Raw genomic sequence first — 20,777 nt, forward strand, 5'->3', positions numbered from 1 at the left:
AAAAGGTGCTACACATAAGATTTTCATTGTAAACATACTGGATTATAATTTCAAAACATCCTTGCCTACTACCCAGATTCAGAATATCAAAGCACTCCCAGCATCTCTCACACGGCAGCTCCAAGCCAGCCTTTCTTTAAGATATTTGTGCTTTGGTGAAACTACTGCCATTGTCACTTGTCTTGCTGGAGATTCACCACCCCGAGGCCCTGAGCTGCTGGGAAGCCTGCTACCACCAAACTATACTCCAGCATTGTATCTGTATATTGTATGACCTTGATCTCCCGCAGTATACGTTCCAATAGAGCTCAACCTTGCTAGTCACTGTCGGTTTTCTCATCAGCTGGTGAATGGGGACTAGCAAGGTCCTTCCTATATACGCACTGACAAAGAAATGTGGTTGAAGGAAAATTCAGAAGTCATTTTTCAGCTCTGACCTGCTATGTCACCATTCTCTGTGTCCTTGTAACAATAGCCCCCACCGAACCACTGTTTGTTTTGTTTTTGCTTTTTGAACTAAGTTGGATGGGAGAGGCCAGCCAGGCTCAGTTACCACCATCACCTAACATTGGCCTGATACCTAATAGCCCACTCCCATGAGCCCTGTCTTAACCATTCAAAGCATTCTGGGCAAAGTGCCAGCTCAGGAACTCGGCCTCTTTGAAATCGAGTGCCCCTGAAACCTCCACCCCGGATCGGGTGGCTTGTCCCCTGCTGCAGAGCTTAATAGAACATTTATATCGCTCTCCTCTGAGATCTGGAAATGTGCATTCGGTTTTAAATTAGACTTTTTGGAACAGTTGGCCTCTGATACATCTTTGGGGGTAAAGAGATGATGCTAGCACTGATGGAGATCTGTGCACTTGAAAGTTTCATTCTTTTTTGGAAAACTGCTGACACAGTCTCATTGTCACAGAATTAAATGACCCTGCTGTTTCTACCTGCTCACAGCTTCTACCTGAAATTAGCTCCTACCACATGGCAGAAACATTGGTTCATAAATATACTCATCTACGAACAAGGAGAGACTCTGTGCCTAATAAAGTGCTGCAGTGTAGATAGGCAAGATGTACTGGTCTGAGTAAGGAGAGGTAAAGAATGGGTGCTGCTCCCGGTATGGACTAGTTTTAGAATCTTGCATAAGTGGTGGGTCATTTGTTCGTTTGTTCGTTCATTTGTTTTGTTTCTGTCTAACAGAAAACCCCGTTGACTTCAGGAAATGTATTAATATAAGAAATTACAAAGATGGGGCACGGAGTGGTTCAGAGCACGGGTGCGCTTCCACGGGGCCCAAGCTCAGTTAGGTCCCAGTCATCTGTCAGCTCGTAACTGTGACAGCAAATGCAGGGGATCTGGTGCCTCTGGCCTCCTCGGACGTCTGCCTTCACTTCCACATCCCCACATGCAGACGCACACACCTACACATGATTAAAAATAATAAAATAAGCTTTTAAAAGGGAGCAAGAGACAGTCCTACATCCAGGCAGAGCAGACCACACATCTGCTGCCTTACGCTTGGGCGGGGTGGCGGACAGTGTGGAGATGAGGCTGTATGCTCCAGTTCTGTCCCGCCCTTATCTGTTAGAAAGGGAAGACTTCTTGCTGGTTTTGTAAGCACACAGCTGGAAGGAGCTGTTGCAATCTTATTTGACTACTCCTGCTTTTGTCCCAGGCAGAGTGGGGCTCCCACTCTAGCCAAAAAGGTTGTGATAAGTTTCAATATAAAAACCCAGATCTGAGCCCACCATCGCACTTCCTAGTCCATTGTTAATTGTGCTGCATTTCTATTCTAAATTTAGCTACCTTTCTTTTTTTCTTTTCTTTCTTCTTCTTCTTCTTTTTTTTTTTTTTTGACAAAGATAACTATGCAAACATTTAAAAGAAAAACTTTACCCAAAGTTAACCACCCCCAACTTCTGTTGGGTTTCCTGCAATGTTTAGATGACTCATTCTCTTCCAAGAAATCTTAAAGAAAAGCGATCCAGGCCGTGTGTTGGTGCACAAAGACCACACTGTAAATTCCTTTTCCTCCCTGCCTAGAAACCCCTTTGCTTCTGTACAGAGAAAGGAAAGCTCTGCAGCCCTCATTGTCTTCTACTTGGCTTCATCCATTTTGTTGTTCCTAGGAATAAATGTGCTCCTTGTCTTTGGGTGGGGCTCCCTGGTAGCTTCCCCGCTCCTTTAGCCCCTCAGTGGAGATATGTGCGGAAGTACTTCCTGGGGCCTTACTTTTCCCTGAAGGCCCACTGTTAAGGCTTCTGGGTTGGAGAACAGGTGGCCTTTTATCATCTGTGAAAGGAGAGACACTGGCCAGTTCCTGCCTGTCTTCTGGGCCAGAATGGCTCATTAGGAGCTCTAGTTGTATATTCTATCTGAGCTAACTAGAGCTAGCTACTCGTGTGTTCCCAGCCCAGCCAGAGGGAACGGTAAATCTGATTGCTTCAGCAGCGAGTTCAAATAAACAGGGATAATAGTTCATTGGTCCTCCCGACTAATCAGAACACAAAAGGAAACATCTGCCGTCTTAATTGCTGTTTTATTGGTTAGTCTTTCCCTCCTCTTTCCCTCCCTTCCTCTTTCCCTCCCTTCCTCTTTCCACTCCTGGACTCCTACTAGTTTGTTTAAGACCAGTCTAAGCGGTGTAGCGCAGGATCAGGTACATCTCATTTAACCTTTGCCATTTAAACTTAGGATGAGGTGAGGAAGGCAGAAAGGCTGTCAAGAGGAGCTTCTGGAGCTGGGAGGGCGGGCAGCTGATAGTGACACTCATGGTCACCTCTGACCTGTTGACTCTGAGGCAGAGGGTGAGTCATTTTCTCCTCTCTTTACCTTCTTGCCCCTCTGTGGAGCTCAGCCTTCCTCTCCATGAGAGGAAATTCCATGGGAAGTTATAGACTAACAGTTGAAAGCTCCTGTCTTCCCAGGTGACTGAACCACAGGAACTAGGAGTGGGAAATCTAAAACAGGCATGATATCCCTGAAGCTTTCATTTTGCTGCCATCAGGGTCCTCACAGAAAACTGTGCCTGGTCTTTTACTCTGCTCTGAAGCCAGTCTGCTGACTCTAAGATGGACACACAGTTAGAAATAAGTTTGAGCCACAGACAGACGATTCCAACTGAAGTGTCTTCAATAAGGCAGAACTGTTTATCAGGAGTAAACAAGAGAAGTTTCATTCTTGATTAAGGCCAGAAGGCCAGAAAGTCTTGGTTTTTATTCTAAAGCAGGTAGTGACTGTCTTTTCCCGTGGGATGGGATTCTACTCCAGTCCTTCGTGACTGGCTAGTCTTTACAAGAATCTGCACGAAGGAAATAAGAACGGGGCCAAGAATGCAGCAGGGCCTTTGTATGAATAAAAGCTTTACTGAGTGGGGGATTAAAGCATTTACACAAAGGTTTTATGAGGTGGAGAAGAAACAAAAGATTTGAATTCTTCCTTAGAAACAAAATGTGTTTGACAGAAAAGACTGATATTTAATGTTTTTCTTACAATGAGGAGACGGGCAAAACATGGTGTAGAACCAAGAATGGTAGAGGTTGTCATAGTAAGCTTCAGCTGTCAACTTGACACAGACCTAACAGTCAACTGGGAAGAGGGAGCTCAGAGGTTGTCCTTGGCATCTGTGAGGTATTTTTAAACTGCTAATTGATGTAGGTGGTTAGCCCACGTGGGCAGTACCATTCCTAGGCAGGTAGGCCTGGACTGTGTAAGAAATGTGGCTGAACGTGAGTCTGGGAGCTAACCAGTAAGCATCCTTCCTCAGTGGTCTCTTTAGTCCCTGACTTGAGCTGCTGCCCTGGCTCTCCTCAGTGGCGGACATAGACTGGGCTATGTAACCAAACAAACCCTACTTTCCCCCAAGTTGCTTTTGACCAGTGTTTTGTTGTAGCATTAGAGAAACCAAGCAAAGACAGGAAGAAAAGGTCTTTTTGTTGTTGTTGTTGTTAGTATTTTAGGCTACCATATAAAGTGATGAGTCCTGTCCCAGCACCTTCATACATGTGTGTCATTATATTTTGTTCCCTCCCTCAGAGTTCTGTGTTCCTCCCTCGAGCGGTTTCCCTTTCCTTCCCTGGTTAACACCAACTTCTGCTTTCTTAGGACGTGGATCTCATTACTCTATTTCCCAGCTCTCTTAAAATCTCTTCCTCCCCTTCATCATGCCCTGTTCAGTTTCATAACCTACACATGCAGTTTTCAATCTGGATTCTCTATGAGAGAACAAACATAGTATTTGCCTTTCTGAGTCCGACTTATTTCACATCACGTAGTTTTCAGTTACAGCTATTTTCTTATTTTCTTTCAAAAGTCATGATTTCATTTTTTTTTTACTACATAAATTTTTCTTGTGTATATGCACATTTCACTTCTCTATTCATTTGTTGATGGACATCTAGAATGGTTCCATTTCCTGGCTATTGTGAATAGTGCAACAATAATCATGTATGTACATGTATCCCTGGTGTGTAACCCAGAGTCCTGTGTTGTGCTCCCAAGATCGGTATAGCTGAATCACATCGCTCCATTGTAGCTTTTAGAACTCAGCTTTGTCGTTAGTTTTCTTATGACACCATTCTGACTGAGCTGTGATAGAATCGAAAAGCAACTTAATTTGCATTTTTCTGGTAGCTAAGGATCTTGAACATTTTTTCAAATATTTCCTGGATGTTCTGTGTGTGTGTGTGTGTGAGAGAGAGAGAGAGAGAGAGAGAGAGAGAGGAGAGGAGGAGGAGGAGGAGGAGGAGGAGGAGGAGGAGGAGGAGGAGGAGGAGGAGGAGCGGCCAAGGATATGTTTGAGAGAGTGAGACAGGGTGAGGGGGGGGGGGTGCCCTCTGTGGGCCCTTGCTGAGGCATCCCTTCCCCCTGAGGTACCAGCCATAGGATGGATATAGTGTGGAGTAGGGTTTATTTAGGGCATCGGGAGGAGGAACAGAAGGAGGAGAGAGACACAGAGAGAGGAATAACGGGGGGAGGGGCTGGCCAGGAACAGGTGGAGAGAGGAAGAAGAGGCAGAGAGCAGCAGTAAGAGGATAAGAAGTCGAGGAGGGCAAACAGCCCTTTATAGTGAGTCAGGCGGAGCATCGCCTGGAAGGATGCTAACACTGACCACTGCATTTCTTTCTGTAGGAACTATCTGTTCAGCTCAATAGCCCATTTATTGACTGGACGATTTGTCATTGGGGTCTTTAATTTTTGAAGGTATTTGTAGATTCTAGATAACCAGATGGTTACTTGGAAAAGACCTTTCTCCCATTCTATGACTCTCTTTATTCTGGTGGTTTTCTTTGTTATACAAAACGTCTTTTTAATTTGATGTTACCCACTTTCTCAGTTTTTAAGTGTATTTTCTGTGCTATTAGAGTCATTTTCAGAAAGTCCTTGCCATTGCATATATCTTGGGATATCTTCCCTGGGTTTTCTCTAGACTTTTCAAAGTTCCAGGCCTTACAATATGACGGAGAGATTTTCATTTTACAGAAAAGAAATTAAGCCTGGAGAAACAGACCAAAGCAGCCAAATTACAGCAAATGCTGGTGTTTGACTATGAAATGTCCTTCATGGCCCATGAACACTTGACCCCAGATGAAGGCACTATTTGAGAAGTTTGGGGAACCTTTAGAAGTTGGAAACTTCCTGGAAGAAGGGAGTCATGGGTGACAGGCCTTGAAGTTTTATAGTTCGTCTGGACAGCCTGCTCATTCTCTGCTTTGTGATCTGCCCACTTCCTCATTCCTGCCACCCTCCCTTTCCCAACCGGAGGGAAGGAAACCTTCTTGAACTGTAACCTCTGTAACCTCACCTTCCCCAATTGCTGCTTGAAAGGTCTTCTATCATCGCAACAATGAAAATGACAAAGACACAGCAGGGCTGGAAAAGCTGAGACCGGCAGCCACTGTTGTAGTTGCTCATTCTTGGTCCTTCCGCCCCATTTTTAAAATTACCAAATACAAAACACATAAATATTCATGATAGAAGTCACACTATATTATATCCCATAATGAATACCCTAATGGAAAAAAAAATTAGCCAAAGAACTCAATAGTAAAGTGGCAAAACTATTTTTAAAATGCTCAGGTTCGGGCTGGCAAGATAACTGAGTGGATAAAGGCGCCCAGAAACTATGTGTGGGAGAGAGCTGACTCAGGCAAGTTTTCTCTGCCCTCAGTGTGCCCTATGGGGGGCACACATGTTCTCTCCTCCCCTCAGCCGCCTTGAAAATGCAGTGCGAAAGCGGTGTGAATGAAAGGACTCTTCTTGCTTTGGGAATGAGCTGTGATGAGTGTTATTTAGAGGCTGGAGATGCAGCTTGGTGGTAGAGTTCTTGCTTGGTACCCACAAGATCCCAAGTCCAATTCCCAGTATGGGAAAGTAGAAAGAAATGCGCTCAGCTGTTATACGTATCTGAATTTTGGGCATTGAAAACAATAACCAATTGTTTTTATTCTCTGCATTTTTGTATTAGTATCTGATATAAAGATACGTTTCTTTCCTGCTTCCTCATTCTTCTATTTCTTTTATTCTTCATGGTTGGATCTAACGAGGGTAGGCAGTAACGACAGATCAGAGAGCACTGCTGTTCAGAATTAGTCTGTTGGAAACTCCTTAATGTATATTACCAGAATCAGGTAGCATTAGCTGATGTTGTAAGACATTATTAGTGAAGAACCACGACCTTGGGAAGTTGTGGAAGAAATGAAACAAGTGAGAATTGGGTGGCCTGTAGGTCTTAACATCCAAGTCAGAAAAAACAAATGCACTCAATTTTAGGTGCTTTTTCCTTCTATGGAGGAGGACTGTGCAGACCAATCCTGTGGATCCTATTAGCAAGTTCGATGTGCTGTCAGTTTAGAAGTACAGTACCTTCTTGCTTGGAGTTTTCTGTTGAGTTTAGGGTCTTTGAAGTCCTTGAATGTTTGTATTCTGTTCCTTGTCCAATCCTGTTGAACACCTTATTTTCCTTAGTAATCCAATGGAGTGCGTGCCTCTAAATATCTGAGGAAGTGCGGTCTACCTGACCTCAGTTGCTAGGTAGGATGTGGCTCTCAGGCCTGCTTTTGAGACCAGTTGAAAAATCAAGGGCTGTAACCCATTTCCCTCTACATGATTGTCTCTACTGGGCTATAGAAAGGGCCCATTTCATTTCATTAAAACTCTGAGTAATCTGACATAATTGTTATCTGATTTGCTAGGTTAAATACTGTGCTGTAATCGAAGCTGTGTCCTTTGTAGAGCCTGTGCTGCTCTTGTCTTTGCTGCCACCTCCCATCTCCTTCTGATTTTCAATTAACCTTCCTTCCTCTTTCTTTACAGAGTAAAGAAGTTGGCCAGCAACTCCAGGATGACTTGATGAAGGTCCTGAACGAGCTTTATTCGGTAAATCGAGCTTTATTGGTAAATCGGATGGATGGGCTGCCCGGCTCTTCTGTCCTAGAGAGAAGCAGCATTTGGCAGTTTGCAGCCCTACTCACGTCAGCAACAGAACTCAGCTGGGGCCGATGACAGTGCCTCTTCCCCATTGGGGGTGACCCCACCCATTTTTTCCACATTCATTTTTTTTTAAAACCAAATGAGCCAAAAAATATTTTTCCAGTTGTGCAATTTTATTCTGGCTTCATCTGGGGCACCATCGAAAGAAGCCAGCCAAGGTCTCAGTTACCAGCACAGCTGTCACCATTACCGGCAAGGAATGTAGCCTACATCACACTTCTGCTTATTGGAAAGGATTTATAGTCTTAAATTATGCATCAGAACTTAGGTTAATTGTAGTTTGAGATTAGAGCAGATGCTGTGAGGGAAGCACAGATTCCTAAAGTCTGCAATGTGAAGCACCATTTCAGGCAAGGAGAACGTAGCACACAGCAGAGAGGTAAGCGGCGGCTTAGACAACAGAAGGCAGTCTGCTTTGAACTCTTCCGACTGTGGCTTGTAGACGGAAATGAGCAGTGTGCCTCAGAAGTGCTGCTGGCTGTTTTCTCTCAGTTAATTATATTGAACACACATACATACACACACACACACACACACACACACACACACACACACACACACACACACACACACCAAGGAAGTTCCTGCTGCAGTAGCAGGAAGGCTTCCGTTATACAGCTTGTAGCTTTTCCAGACCCTGTCCAGAGTTTGCTTGTGCCAGCACCGTGCTGTTTTCTAGAGTGCCCCAACCTATTTGACGTGAAAATGATTTTCTGTAGTTACTTCCTCGATCCCTCCCTCCCTCCCTTTTTTTCTCCCTCCCCTTCTTCCCTCCCTCCCGCCCTTCCTCTTATCTCTCACAGGATGGGAGGGCAGTGGTGATATGCTCCGCAAGCCTTTGAGATCAGAATTCCAATTCTTGATCCAAAAGTTTAGGTGTGGCCAGTATGTCATGGCAACTGTTGGTAAATAGACTTGAGCGGTCATCTAATTTGTCTCCAGTGATGCTGCAATTGTTTTGGAATCTCTGAAGCCAAGTAATAGGTGGTACTCTTTGTCCCCTAAGTTTTTAATTCTCTCAAATGAAGTTAAGGCTTTTTAAAAATAGAAGCATGGTATTGTGAACCATTTTCAGAGTGGATGAGTTTCCTGAACCTTATCTCTTCATTGCTTAACTTCTCTTATTTTTAGAACATTTTCTACGTACCAAGAAGAGCTGAGGCTTGCCTCTGTAGAATTCTCTAGTATAACGGATGACACATGTTATTCTTTTTCCCAATAACTAAGCATCTTGAGCCTTTGCTCTTTGCTATTGTTTCTCAGAAGTCAAGCAGCAAACCTCAAACCAACTAAGACCCAGCATATGCTTTTGCAGTGAGGCAGCAGAGGAAGAGCAGTGTCTGAAGAGCTTTGATTTAAAAAGCAAATGGTAGTGTGTAAGCTGTGGTGGGATGAGGAAGAAAACCATGGAGCTTGCTGCTCTTTCTGATGATATTCTCCCCATTATTTTGAGTGTGCATAAGGGACCATTCTTAGACGTTTGTTCTCTCCTGCCACCTTGTGGGATCTGGGGATCAAACTAAGGTCATTAGGTCTTGTGTACTCAGCCATCCCCTAGCCCTGAGATCTCTATGCTTAGTCTTCAGACCAATATTGGCAATTGCTTCTGTGGCCACCATGGGCCCATAGTTAATACAGAGCATAAAGCCTTCCCACTAGCATCCACATGCAGAATTAGTGAGTGTGCTGCTCCCCGCTTTGAGGTCAATTAGTATACTTAAGATTTGTCACGTCCCAAATAAGGCCTAGTGATTTACATATAAATGGAAAAAGAAAAACAGAAGAAGACACCAGGAACTCCGGTATACTGAGCCTTACACAGGGTAATATCCCCCATTCCTACAAAGTAGAATGTGTAGCAATGTTTGCTGATGTTTTTAGTTGTCGTGACTGGAGGATTTCGTGGCCTAGTGGCATCTAAAACATAGGGGCCAAATATGCTGCTAACATCCTACAGTGTACAGACAATTTACCACAGTAGTTATCAAGCTCCAAATGTCAGCAGTACCAAGATTGAGAAGCATGTGTCTGCTGACCCCAGACTGCTAAATTATTCACCTGAGAGTGCACTGCCCTGACTACTAGCTGCATGCACTTGGAAGAACACCTCCCACTGCAAATGATGAGAGTTGGTGTGAAGTTTGTTGGGTTTTCCACCCAGCAGTTCTCCAGAAGCAGCAGCAAGTACCATGCTCTGGTACCCGAATGTCATGTGTCTGACAATGATCGAGGAATTCATATTTCCAAAATATGAGGCTATAGTTAAGGACCAAATGAGTTTGAAGAGTCTATATAGATCATTAGAAAAGCTGCAGACTAGAATTAAGAGTCATTGCTTATGTAGGGTGAGATTAACTTAGGACTGGCCTGAGATGTGGGTGACTATCCGTCCTTTTTGCTGGTTAGTCTAGTGCTCATGAAGAGAGAGCCACATTTAATTCAATACTTGAGAAGCAGAAGCAGGTGGATCTGTTGAGTTACAGGCCAGCCAGGGTGACACAGTGAAACCTCTTAACCAGTTTCCAAGGACATATTTTTAGTGCTGAATTGGTAGTATTGAGGAAAGAGGATGTTGGTCACTCTGCATGAGATCTGGTTTTCTCAAGCAGGAACTTGAGACCATGACCCTGCACTGGCTTTGGAAAGCAATTTGCCATGCACATACTCTTTGGGCCCTAGGAAGAGATGGGGAGAGTGTCTTCCAAAGAGCATTCCTAGTTGCTCTATTTAAGAAAACAGGAAAGGACCTCTGCTTTCACTGATCCTGTCAGCAATAGAAATCATGTGTGACTTGTGGGTCATTGAAAGAAGAGTTGAAGGTATTAAGAAACCCACTGTATTTTTCAGTGCTCTTCCTACAGTTGCCCCTAACACCCATGAATACTTATTTTGGGGGAACCAATTACTCAAGGGTTGATCATCTAAGTACTTGATGAGCCAAGGGGCAGAGCCCAGGTAGTTCTGAATAAAGATGCCTTTGACAAGAAATCCAGAACCCCGCCATAAGTAGCCAGCTGCTCCTCTTCACCTTCCTCCTCTGCCTGAAGGGGCTTTGATTTCCCTGACTTAGCATCTTGTGCCAGGGGGAGTTTCCCACAGCTGTTCTTGCAGAGAGCAATCCCAGTGATTCTTCCTCATGTATATGCCCGTCCATTATCCCCTCTCCATCACAACGAGCTGGCTAGCCTGTGAGCCATGGTAAAGTGGCTTTCATTTTCCTTCTGATGTTGGAGGAATGCCTTTGAAGTCAGAGTGCAGTGCTTCCCAAAGACCTCTATACTGTCTGCCTCAACTGTACAGAGTGACTGTGTCTGGAAAACACAGGAAGCCCCCACAGGAATGAGTATATATGGAGGCAGGGAAGCCACATGGATTGACTATGAAGAGCCAAAGAAACACTAACCAGAGAAGGGGGGATGAGATAGTGAGACCCTCTGGGGCTGTCTTTACTCCAGAGGTTGTATGCTTCTGTATTACCTGGATATGTCTCCTTGACTTGGTGCAGCAGCTGGTTTCAGGGCTGCTTCAAATTGAAATTTGGCACCTGTTCCCGTGAAACAATGTCTGCTAATAGTCCCCTGATACTGTTGGTCTATTTGACTGGGCATTAGGCACTAGCCATAGAAAGACAAATGAGAGATAGTGCTAAACTCAAGGCATTTGGTCTTAATATAGGGGGTAGGGGCAGAAAAATGAGGCAGCAAGTGAAAGTAAGGTGGTAACATTTTACAAGTCTGTGGTAGGGAGGGGATGGCTCATGCTCTTTGAAGAAGTGCAGGAATGGAATCTTAATTGCCAGTTGCCAGGAAGTCTTAGGTCTTTCACCCTATGTTCTCCCCAAGTCCCTTCATTGAGGTCTTACTTCATATTGCTGGATCTTCCCCATTCTCCTTCATCTCTCTTGGGCTCTTACTGATAAACTGTTTTCAGTCTTTTCTTCTCTCTATACTGTTTCCTCTGAGTTGCCTATTTGGGTCTTGCAAATTTTAGCAGACATTGAGAACTTCCTCAAATGGAAGTCTGGAAATCTTCCTATGTAAATATGTATGGATGGTTTTTGAGGCAGGGTTTCTCTGTGTAGCCCTGGCTGTCTTAGACTCTCTCTATGGACCAGGCTGGCTTCAAACTCAGAGGTCCACCTGCCTCTGTTTCCTGAGTGCTGGGATTAAAGGTGTCCACCACCACACCTGGCTGTCTGCTCTTATTTTAAAGTGTGGCACGTATGACATCTCCTAACTATGGAAGAGAATGCAAAGGAAAAAGTCATGCGTCTCAGAATTTAATTTCTTTTTATGAGAGGCATCTTTCTGTTCTTTAAGGGAAGGAACAATAGAAGTTGCTGGTTTGTTACATTGAGTGCTTTGCTCTCCCATGCTCATTGCCAGGTTTCCTCTTCACCCTTTACTTCATAAAATAAAAACTCACTGTTTCACAATGCTTTACTCTAATGCTTGAATTCCTTAGTCTCATTCAAGTTAAAAACGAGAAAAAGACCCCTTGTCTGTTCTTCAGCCAACTGGGCAGGTGCCTTTCTAACTTCTTAAACCTGGAAAAGTAGTGATCTGGCCAGGTTTCCGCAAAGCTTTGTTATACCATTGGTTGTTGGTACACAGAGTATATGAAGGTAAAACTTCCAGGAAATGATGTCAGATTCAGGTGAAGTGAATATTTAAATTTCTCTCAGTCTAAAATGCGACATAATTGAAGCTATACTGTACCTCTGTATTCTCTATTCCTTCCTCCAACTGCAGGTGAGCCTCAGCGTGCCCACAGGGCACCAGGTTTTCCCTGTCTACCTACTAGCAACTTCTAAGCTCCAGACATTGCCAGTTGCTCTGGAGTCTAAACCAGCCCCTAATTGAGATGCTGCTCTCAGTTGAGCAGTTTCATTTCTAAATGAGATCAGCATCTTTCTTTGGGATTTCCTTGCCTGTCCTCTATCTTTCCTCCCAGAAGGTTCAGCTTCAGTCCTATGCAGAGGAGAGTCCTATGCAGGAGAAGATGTAGACTTTGGAGTTAGGTTTAAGTTGAATTCTGCCTCTGCCATCTACTAGTTATAAGACTCTCAGTGCCATAAGTAATGCCGTTGAGACCTACTTCCTTTATCTTTAGAAGTGGGAATGCTCATAGGGTTGTGAAATTGAGTCTGCATACGCAAAACTCCTGACACACAGTGTGCACTGAATGCTAGAGATTATTAGTAATATTGAATCAATGCCTTCTCTGTTGTCAGCCACTCACAAGGACTCCCTACTCCTAGGCTTTCTGCCCTTGCTTTTCAAAGAGACCTCATGGCATCAAAATTTCAGCACTTGTGAATTTCCAACTGCTTGATTTGTTATCAAGTATTTTAATCCCACATAGAATCTGAAAGCTGCCTGTGTGGAAACAGAAACTTCCTGCAGAGTAGGGCTGGCCCCTGTTTAGCTGGAAGTAATATATTTCGGAAGATTGGGGATGAGCAGAGATTCTGTCTTCCTGGCCTTCTTGCTAAGAAAAAGTGTTCAATTCCTAGACAATAGCTCTTTAGGAAAATTGTGTTCCTTACCCCCCAACTCCCCTCCAGTTTTTATAGAGTCTCTATAACTTTTACAAAGTCTCTGTATATAATTCTGGCTGTCCTGGGATCACTTTGTAGACCAGGCTGGCCTTGAACTCACTGAGATCTTCTTGTATTACTTCCAGACTGCAGGAATTAAAGGCCCGCACCACCACACCTGACCCTATGTCGGTCTTTTATGTTACATCCTGCTTGTGACCAATTCATTTACTTGATATGAGTTGTCCTGTTTCCCATCCTCTGCCCCGAGTTGTGCAGGTCTATAGCCTTCATAGGACATTGTCTAGGGTGTAGAATTGTTACATGAATGAAATTAACGTGTGCGTGTGCGTGTGCGTGTGCGTGCGTGCGTGTGTGTGTGTGTGTGTGTGTGTGTGTGTGTGTGTGTGTTAGTTACATGGCACAAAGCCAAAAATATATTAAGTACTCAGTACATGATAAGTGCTATGATGTTTCTGTGAGAAACGTCAGGTATCTAATAGAGATAAAGCAGAGCCTTGGGATCTGAGAGAGGTGTTCTTAGTTCTTGTCTACTTAGTACTATGAGGTGACCAAGCAGTAGAAATCACTGGGCCAATATAAGAGTCTCATTTACAGATAATAATGACTAAAAAGGTTTTTAAAAATATTGAAATTAATATGGAATCATTACAATAAGCTGCCCTACTCTTAGGTGTAGACCTTAATATATATGTGCTAAACCAGACATTACTGGATTTTCCCCCCTGGAAAGATGTGAATATTATTTCATGAAGGAGGGGCCCTGCTGAGTTTTGTTAGTCTGTAATGTGAAGTTGGATCCATTGGCTTGACCTCTGGGGGAAATGTCTTGCAGGTCATGAAGACATATCACATGTACAATGCTGACAGCATCAGTGCTCAGAGCAAACTAAAGGAAGCAGAGAAGCAAGAAGAGAAGCAAATTGGCAAATCAGTAAAGCAAGAGGACCGGCAGACCCCTCGCTCCCCTGACTCCACGGCCAATGTCCGCATTGAGGAGAAACATGTCCGGAGGAGTTCAGTGAAGAAGATCGAGAAGATGAAGGAGAAGGTACATGTGCTCTGGCAACTGTAGAGGAAGGGATGCTTGGAAGGCAAGATAGATAATAATGGGTGCCACAGGGAGCTGAACCAAGCACTTCCTCTCACGCATGCCTAATGACCAAAGGGTCCTTCTATGTCTTGCCAGGAATCCTAGCTTCTGGAAAAACCTAAGCATGTGAATCTCAGATTTGAACTTCGAATTTATTGACAAGAATCAGTAGTCACTTTTCTCATCCCATTTTCCAAATCAAGTGAGATGCCCTATTGCTTTGAGAAATAGTGGAGACTGTAGACCTTGTGTTTTGACTTTCAACAGCAGTGTTTATGGTAGAAGTTAGAGGCACCTCTTCAAGGCCAGCAGCAGGGTGGAGGATAGTGTGTGAAACAGGATTGTTATAGAGTGCACATCTGGACCTTTCCTCTCATTCATCAGAGTTGGGATTCACTTGAGAGTAGGGATACACAGGAAATAGCAGCAAAGGGAGCTCTTAATGTGCTGGCCTTCATCTCTCACAGAACAGCCTTCTCTTTAAAACAAAATCATAACAGTAACTGGGATGGGTCATCAAGAAGGCTCATCAGGTAAGCTTGCCACTTAGCCTGGCAACCTGAATCCAAACCCAGGAGCCCACATGGTAGAAGGAAGAAATGACTCCTACAAGTTGCCTTCCAACATTTACAGAGACACAAAGACGTGTGCATATGAACATACGCACTGATTCCCATGAAATGAGCATTTTTTTAATCAAAAAAACTAAAGTGAACTTGTATTTTCTTTTCAGCGACAAGCCAAGTACACAGAGAACAAGCTGAAGGCCATTAAAGCCCGGAATGAGTATTTATTGGCTTTGGAGGCAACCAACGCATCTGTCTTCAAGTACTACATCCATGACCTGTCTGATATTATTGATGTAAGTATTTAAAGCTGGGCTGGGAGGCTGGGGCCACCTCTTGCCTAATTTCAGAAACCTCATGTTGCATGTTCCTCATTTCTGTGTTCAGGCATCTTGGTCATTTTGAGAGCAATGTGAAGATAATAGCCACGGTCCATTGTGTAAAGGGGTGCTTTATGCTCCGTACATTTGCTCCTTACAGCAGTCCAGGAGAACCAAGCAATGCAATCTATTGCTGTTGACTAACTTCAGAAAGTTTAGTGATTTACCCTGTTAGTAAAAGGCTGAGACAAAATTTATATCCAATTCTGATTCCTAAACCTATGTTCATGACTTCTGTGTTCTCTGTTTCTCAAGACATAGTCTCTTCTATTAAAGCTTGTAGAAAGAAGCAATGACAAGAAGAGTTAGAATGCCTTCCTCGTGTTTATACATCACTTCATGTTTCTTGGGATCTTCTCATTCATTGTCACATCACCTCTGTAGATGCACAATGCTGTCTCAATGTGTGACCCCGAGAATTAAGAGACATACTTGCCTAAAGTTTGGGTTTACAATGTGCCACAAACTAGGATCTTGACTAGAAGGTATCCAGTGCCACTGATATCTGCCGTTTTCTTTGGAGATGTGGCACAAAAATGAGAGGGGGGTGGGGTTAGTATGCATGTGTGCTTTGTAGGCAGCAGGCACAGCCATCGGTCTTTAACCTTATGGGTCAGTCTTTGCTTTGATCTCCTACTGCTTCTCCTCGATCCCTATGTTCTAACATGTCTCTCACGTACAGACTGCAGTCTGACCCAGTTCCCGGGCCAGCTCTATATGAAGCTACACAAGCGCACCCTCTCTCATGTTTTTTCCAGTCACCAAAGTGGGTCCGGAGCCAGCTGATTGAGCATTATTAGCAGCCCAGTCTCTAGGGCATCAGCAGTATCCTTTCGGAGACCTGTGGTTTACCTCAGGTTCTTGGCACAGCCGCTGAGCTGTGAGACTCTAGCCAGACTGCACATGACTTTGTATCGTGGTTCCTTCACAAGCACACCTACTATGCTTTACATCATGTGGGGATCTGGGCTCCGAGTCACTATTATGTTACTAGCGAGCACTTCCTGGGCTTGCTCCTGAACTCTTCTGGAACCCTCTTTTATTTCCTGCCCCTCCGCTCCTAGTCAAATAAGGACCTGGACTGTTTAAATCTGGCCCACATCAGGGCTGCTGGGGGAACTTCTCTAAAATACAGACTGGTACCCTTCCAGCCAGCGAGTTGTGATGAGTAGGTCGGGCCTCCTAAGGCCTTCGATGTCATCGTCTCCGCTGGTAAGCCGAGCCCTGGTCTCTGTTCAGACTCCTCTTTGTTCTCTGTGCTTGTTGATGCCAATCTGAACACTGTCCTTCAGTGAGGTCAGAGCCCTAAACCAGTCCCTTCATTCTTCTCCACTGTTAGTAGAGGCCCATTCTCAGCACGGGGAAGACAGTCGCTTTTTATGCTCCCTTTCTGCTGCTTATCTCACATTCGTTAAATGAATAAGATTTAAAAAAAATTAGACCAGACAGGGTGTTACACTCTGTTACTGGTCTGTCCTCTTCTTTTTGCCTCTAGAGAATATTTGTACCAATTCCAATAAATTGCTTACTTGAGGAGAAAAGAGGCTTTTGCTGTATGAGTTCCAGTCTTGGTAATCCATAGGCCTTTCATCAGGCATGGGTAGCTCAGGCATGGGTAGCTGTTTTAAAACATCACATAAGAAGCAGGACATTCTGTGCTCTTGCCTTGCTGAGAGCCTAAGCTTCCCAGGATGAGGTTTGAAGAGCCACTGGGGAAGGAGGCAGCCTCTGTAGTACCCGCTTAACAGGACCTAGGGTTAGAGGATGACGAGCAGGTCAGGGCTGCCACGTTCCTCTGTAGTACCTGCTTAACAGGACATAGGTTTAGAGGATGACGAGCAGGCCAGGGCTGCCACGCTCAAGATAGGTGGCATTCCAGGCCCTGAGCAAATGTGGTCTGTGTTTGCTTGTGTTTTAACTGTATCTTATTTTGTTTGTTGTTTGGTTTTTATTTTTGTAGAATGAACATTACCCCTTTTTTACAAAGCAGATGCTACTACTTTTCTCCGTAACCAGCTAGTACGTTGAGGGGGTAGGCATTCAGCATCAGGGTCATAAATAGAATGTAACTGGTTTTGCCTAAGACACAGTCATGCACTCAAGTGTTTTCAAACCACGAGCCATGATCCATTAAGGGGACAATGAAACCATATTTATTCACTTAACTTATTTTAAATGATTAGACTAAGGGAGAAATATCAGATCAGGTCACACTATTATGACTAAGATCTTTTTATGAAAATTTTATGTTTGTCGTGTGTGTGTGTGTGTGTGTGTGTGTGTGTGTGTGTGTGTGTGTAAGTATGTACGATGTATTTCTTACTGTGAGCTGAGGACTAAAATGAAGGTCACTGTATGTCTCTTTTAAGATCCAAGATAGCAGGAACCAAGACTTACTTTACCTTAAGTAGTAATGTGTAGCCAAGTCATAGTTTATTGAATGGAAAAAAATTATCTCCTAACTCAAGACTTACTTTTTTATTTTGCCTTTTTAACATTCTTTCCATGTGTAATTTACATTTCGAGATTAATTAACTTGAATGATTGGTGTGATTGTTACAGTTTGAAGAATTTTTGATAAATTTGCATATTCCTGTAACCTATGCTTTTAGCAAGCTATAGAATAAGTATCTTTAACAGGCCCTGGCAGCACACGTCTGGAATCTCAGCACTTGAGAAGTGGAAGTCTAGGCTCTGAGACTGTCTCACAACAAGGAGACATAGGGAGAAAGACAATATGAAAAATATATTCTCATTATTTCAGAAAGTTCTTATTTCTTAACTCCAGGCAATCACTAGTCCAGCTCTTCAAACCCTAAGTTAATTCTGCCTGTTGGAGAATGTCATCAAGCTAGGATAACACAGAATATAACTTATTTTATTTCATGTATTATTTGGCCGTATGTGGATGTGTGCATGCTACAGTGTATGTGTGGAAGCCAGGGGACAACTTTGTAGACTCATTTCTCTCCATCCACCTTTATGCAGTGTTTTTCACTTCTGTTGCTGTGATAAAATAACAAAATGCAGCTTGAGGAAGAAAGCAGAGTTACAGTCCATCATTCCAGGGAAATCAGGGCAGAAGCAGGAAGCAGGAGCAGGAAGCAGGAACAGGAAGCAGGAGCAGTCCTATCACATCCTCGGGAGAGTAATCATTCTTGCTGGCTGCCTCCTGCCTGCCTGCTTGTTTGCTTCCTCGCTTTCAGCTGGCTTCTTCTCTCTTTACAGTTTAGGACTCTCTCCATAGGGGAGGGTCTGGGTCTTTCTACATAAGTTAAACTCAAAACAATCCTCTGTAGACATTTCCACAGATCAACCTCTCCCAGATTATTTAGGTTGCAACAAGTCAACAGTCGCAATAAACCAGGACACGTGGGGATTGATCTCAAGCCACCAGGCTTACACAGCAAGTGTCTTTACCCACTGAGCTTCCTTGCTATATCCAGAATATAGTTTTTGTATCTGGATTTTTTTTTTTCACCAAAGAAGTTTTAATTTTTTGGCATTATTCAGTTTTTTACATCTATCAATAGTTTCTTCCTTTTTTTATGCTGTTCTATGCAATGTAAAGTGCCCAAACTATTGTGTAGCAAAGAAGCATAGAGCCTGCATGCATGGACATAATGAGCTTAGCAGTATTCAGGAGTTCCTCAAGACATGGAATGAGTGTCATTCCAGACCATTGCTGTCAATGTCATATGCCACTGCTTGGCCTCCTTTCTAAGGGTCTGACTCGGTCTGTACTAAGACATTAAAGATAAATAAAAAGTTCTTTTTAATCAAGGTCATTTAACTAACATAAAGACTAGCCTACAATTTCTTTATAGTATAATAAAAGATGTAAGAGTCCACATGAGAGACATCATACACATGGTAGAAAAAACTTGACTCTCGGCCAAGGACCTTCCGATCTCTCTTGTTGTTTCTCAGGACCGCAGGCTCTCTGGAGTGTAATTCCCTCACCTAAGAGCAGATGAGTAAGTGAAGTACAGGGCATTGCCATCATGGGTAGCTGGAGTGTTGTGAGTGTACCTAGAAGGTCTGTGAAGCCACGTACACTGAAATCGGACATGAGAGAGCTTGGTTTTCCCATTATGACGTTTTATTGAAAGCAATTGTTTTTCTCTCTCCTGTAGGAAATTGAAGGGTGATCTGAAGCACTCATTTTTTGTTTCTAGGTCTTCTCTAGATTCTCTGAGGGAGAATATTAGCTGGTAAGGGCATAGTGAACTGTGGACTTAAGTTCATACATTGAGATGTGTTATTCAATTTTTTATAAAAATTTTATTTCTTCCGAGAGTTTTTATCGTATTTGTGTAGCATTTTATAGCATTCGTATAGCATTTATTTCTGGTATAGACAAAATTGTGTGTTCTCTCTACCCTTTGGGATTCTCGTGGGAAGTATTCAAATCCCAGTTAACCCTGCCAGATACTGCTTTTTTACTGAAGGCTTAATTTTGCCCATACAAATATGTAGATGGCCAAGGCCCTATCCACATCACTTAGGTTAGCTGAAAGCATGGCAGAACCAGAGGACACATTGTGAGTTTGACCCTGACTCACTGGCACAGAGAAGCTACAGAATGGTTTTACAAATAGAGGCAATGCTCCCACGTAGGGAAGCTCCCTGCTGTTCTGAGACTGTAGCAGCAGAACATGTGGGTGAGTACTCAGCCCACTAGGTGATTTCCTGAGAGCTGGAGTCTTTCTGTGGCATCCCTCAGTCAACTTTATGGAGTGCCTTCTGAGAATCAAACCTACTAAGACAAATTGTAAGCAAGAGTGAGATGCTGGAAAGTTCTAAGATACCTGCGTTCTGGGTGGGGTGATATGAAATTGCAGGCCTCAGAATGACCGAGTGTACTGGGGGTCATATGAGGATGATGCAGTTGAGTCCAAGTGGGACCAGGAATGCAGGACTGGCTGGCTTCCCAGAGGCTGAGAATTTAATATGGATCTTAAAGATTGAGTCCAAGTCCAGCAGGTGAAAGTGAAAGGTAATATTTCAGGAAAAGAAATATGAGGAGCTGAAGAGTAGAGGTCAGTAGATTGGAAGATACTTGTGATTGGCGTTAGCTTCAAGTCTACATAGTGCCAGATATGTGTGAAGTGTATTGTCTGTTTGCCACATAACCAGTTACAAAGCTGGTATTTCCCCCTTTTACAGCCCAGAGGGATAAACTCGCTCTCTAGGCTAGAGGCCTAGGCTTTTTCAACACTCCATCCTACGCAGAGAGTCAAGCACTGCAGTTCATCAGAAGAGGCCCCTGCAGTTCAACAGGGGCATGCTGGGAGGTGATGCTGAGTAGGTGGTCTACACACAAATTACAGTGTGGGTGTTTCATGTGTTTGTTTGCCCATTTAACTTTGGTCAAACTGTAACTTCATAGAGCTTTTCTCTTCCTTGTGTGGAACAGGCTTCAGTGGGGGTAATTATGAGGATTAGGATGTAGAATACACATAACTGTCCACCGTCTGGCATATAGTGAGCATTCTTAATGAACAGTAGCATTCTTTCCAAGTACAACCTGAAGGTGAAGTTTAGTTTAAGTAGAGGTAAGTTATTTCGGTACCTCAACAGGGGCATGATAGAAATCATATTTTATGACAGACAACACTGATATAAAATAAGATGTGGATTAGGGTAGAGATAGAAGAAAGAGAAATTTCAAGAAATATATGAAGATT

At 43.5% G+C, this 20,777-nt stretch overlaps 1 protein-coding gene across 2 annotated transcripts in view; it reads left to right on the forward strand.

The window, feature by feature from the left end:
- The window catches only part of Srgap2 (SLIT-ROBO Rho GTPase activating protein 2), a 220,975-nt gene that overhangs the window by 146,381 nt on the left and 53,817 nt on the right, over positions 1–20,777 (forward strand). For both annotated transcript variants that reach the window (XM_032914707.1, XM_032914706.1), the window contains 3 exons: positions 7,312–7,374; positions 13,884–14,099; positions 14,875–15,003. In XM_032914707.1, coding sequence (XP_032770598.1) covers positions 7,312–7,374; positions 13,884–14,099; positions 14,875–15,003 — 408 coding nt within the window. The remainder of the gene's footprint in view (positions 1–7,311; positions 7,375–13,883; positions 14,100–14,874; positions 15,004–20,777) is intronic.

This window comes from Rattus rattus, chromosome 10 (assembly GCF_011064425.1).
Source record: "Rattus rattus isolate New Zealand chromosome 10, Rrattus_CSIRO_v1, whole genome shotgun sequence".
Classification (NCBI taxonomy): domain Eukaryota; kingdom Metazoa; phylum Chordata; class Mammalia; order Rodentia; family Muridae; genus Rattus; species Rattus rattus.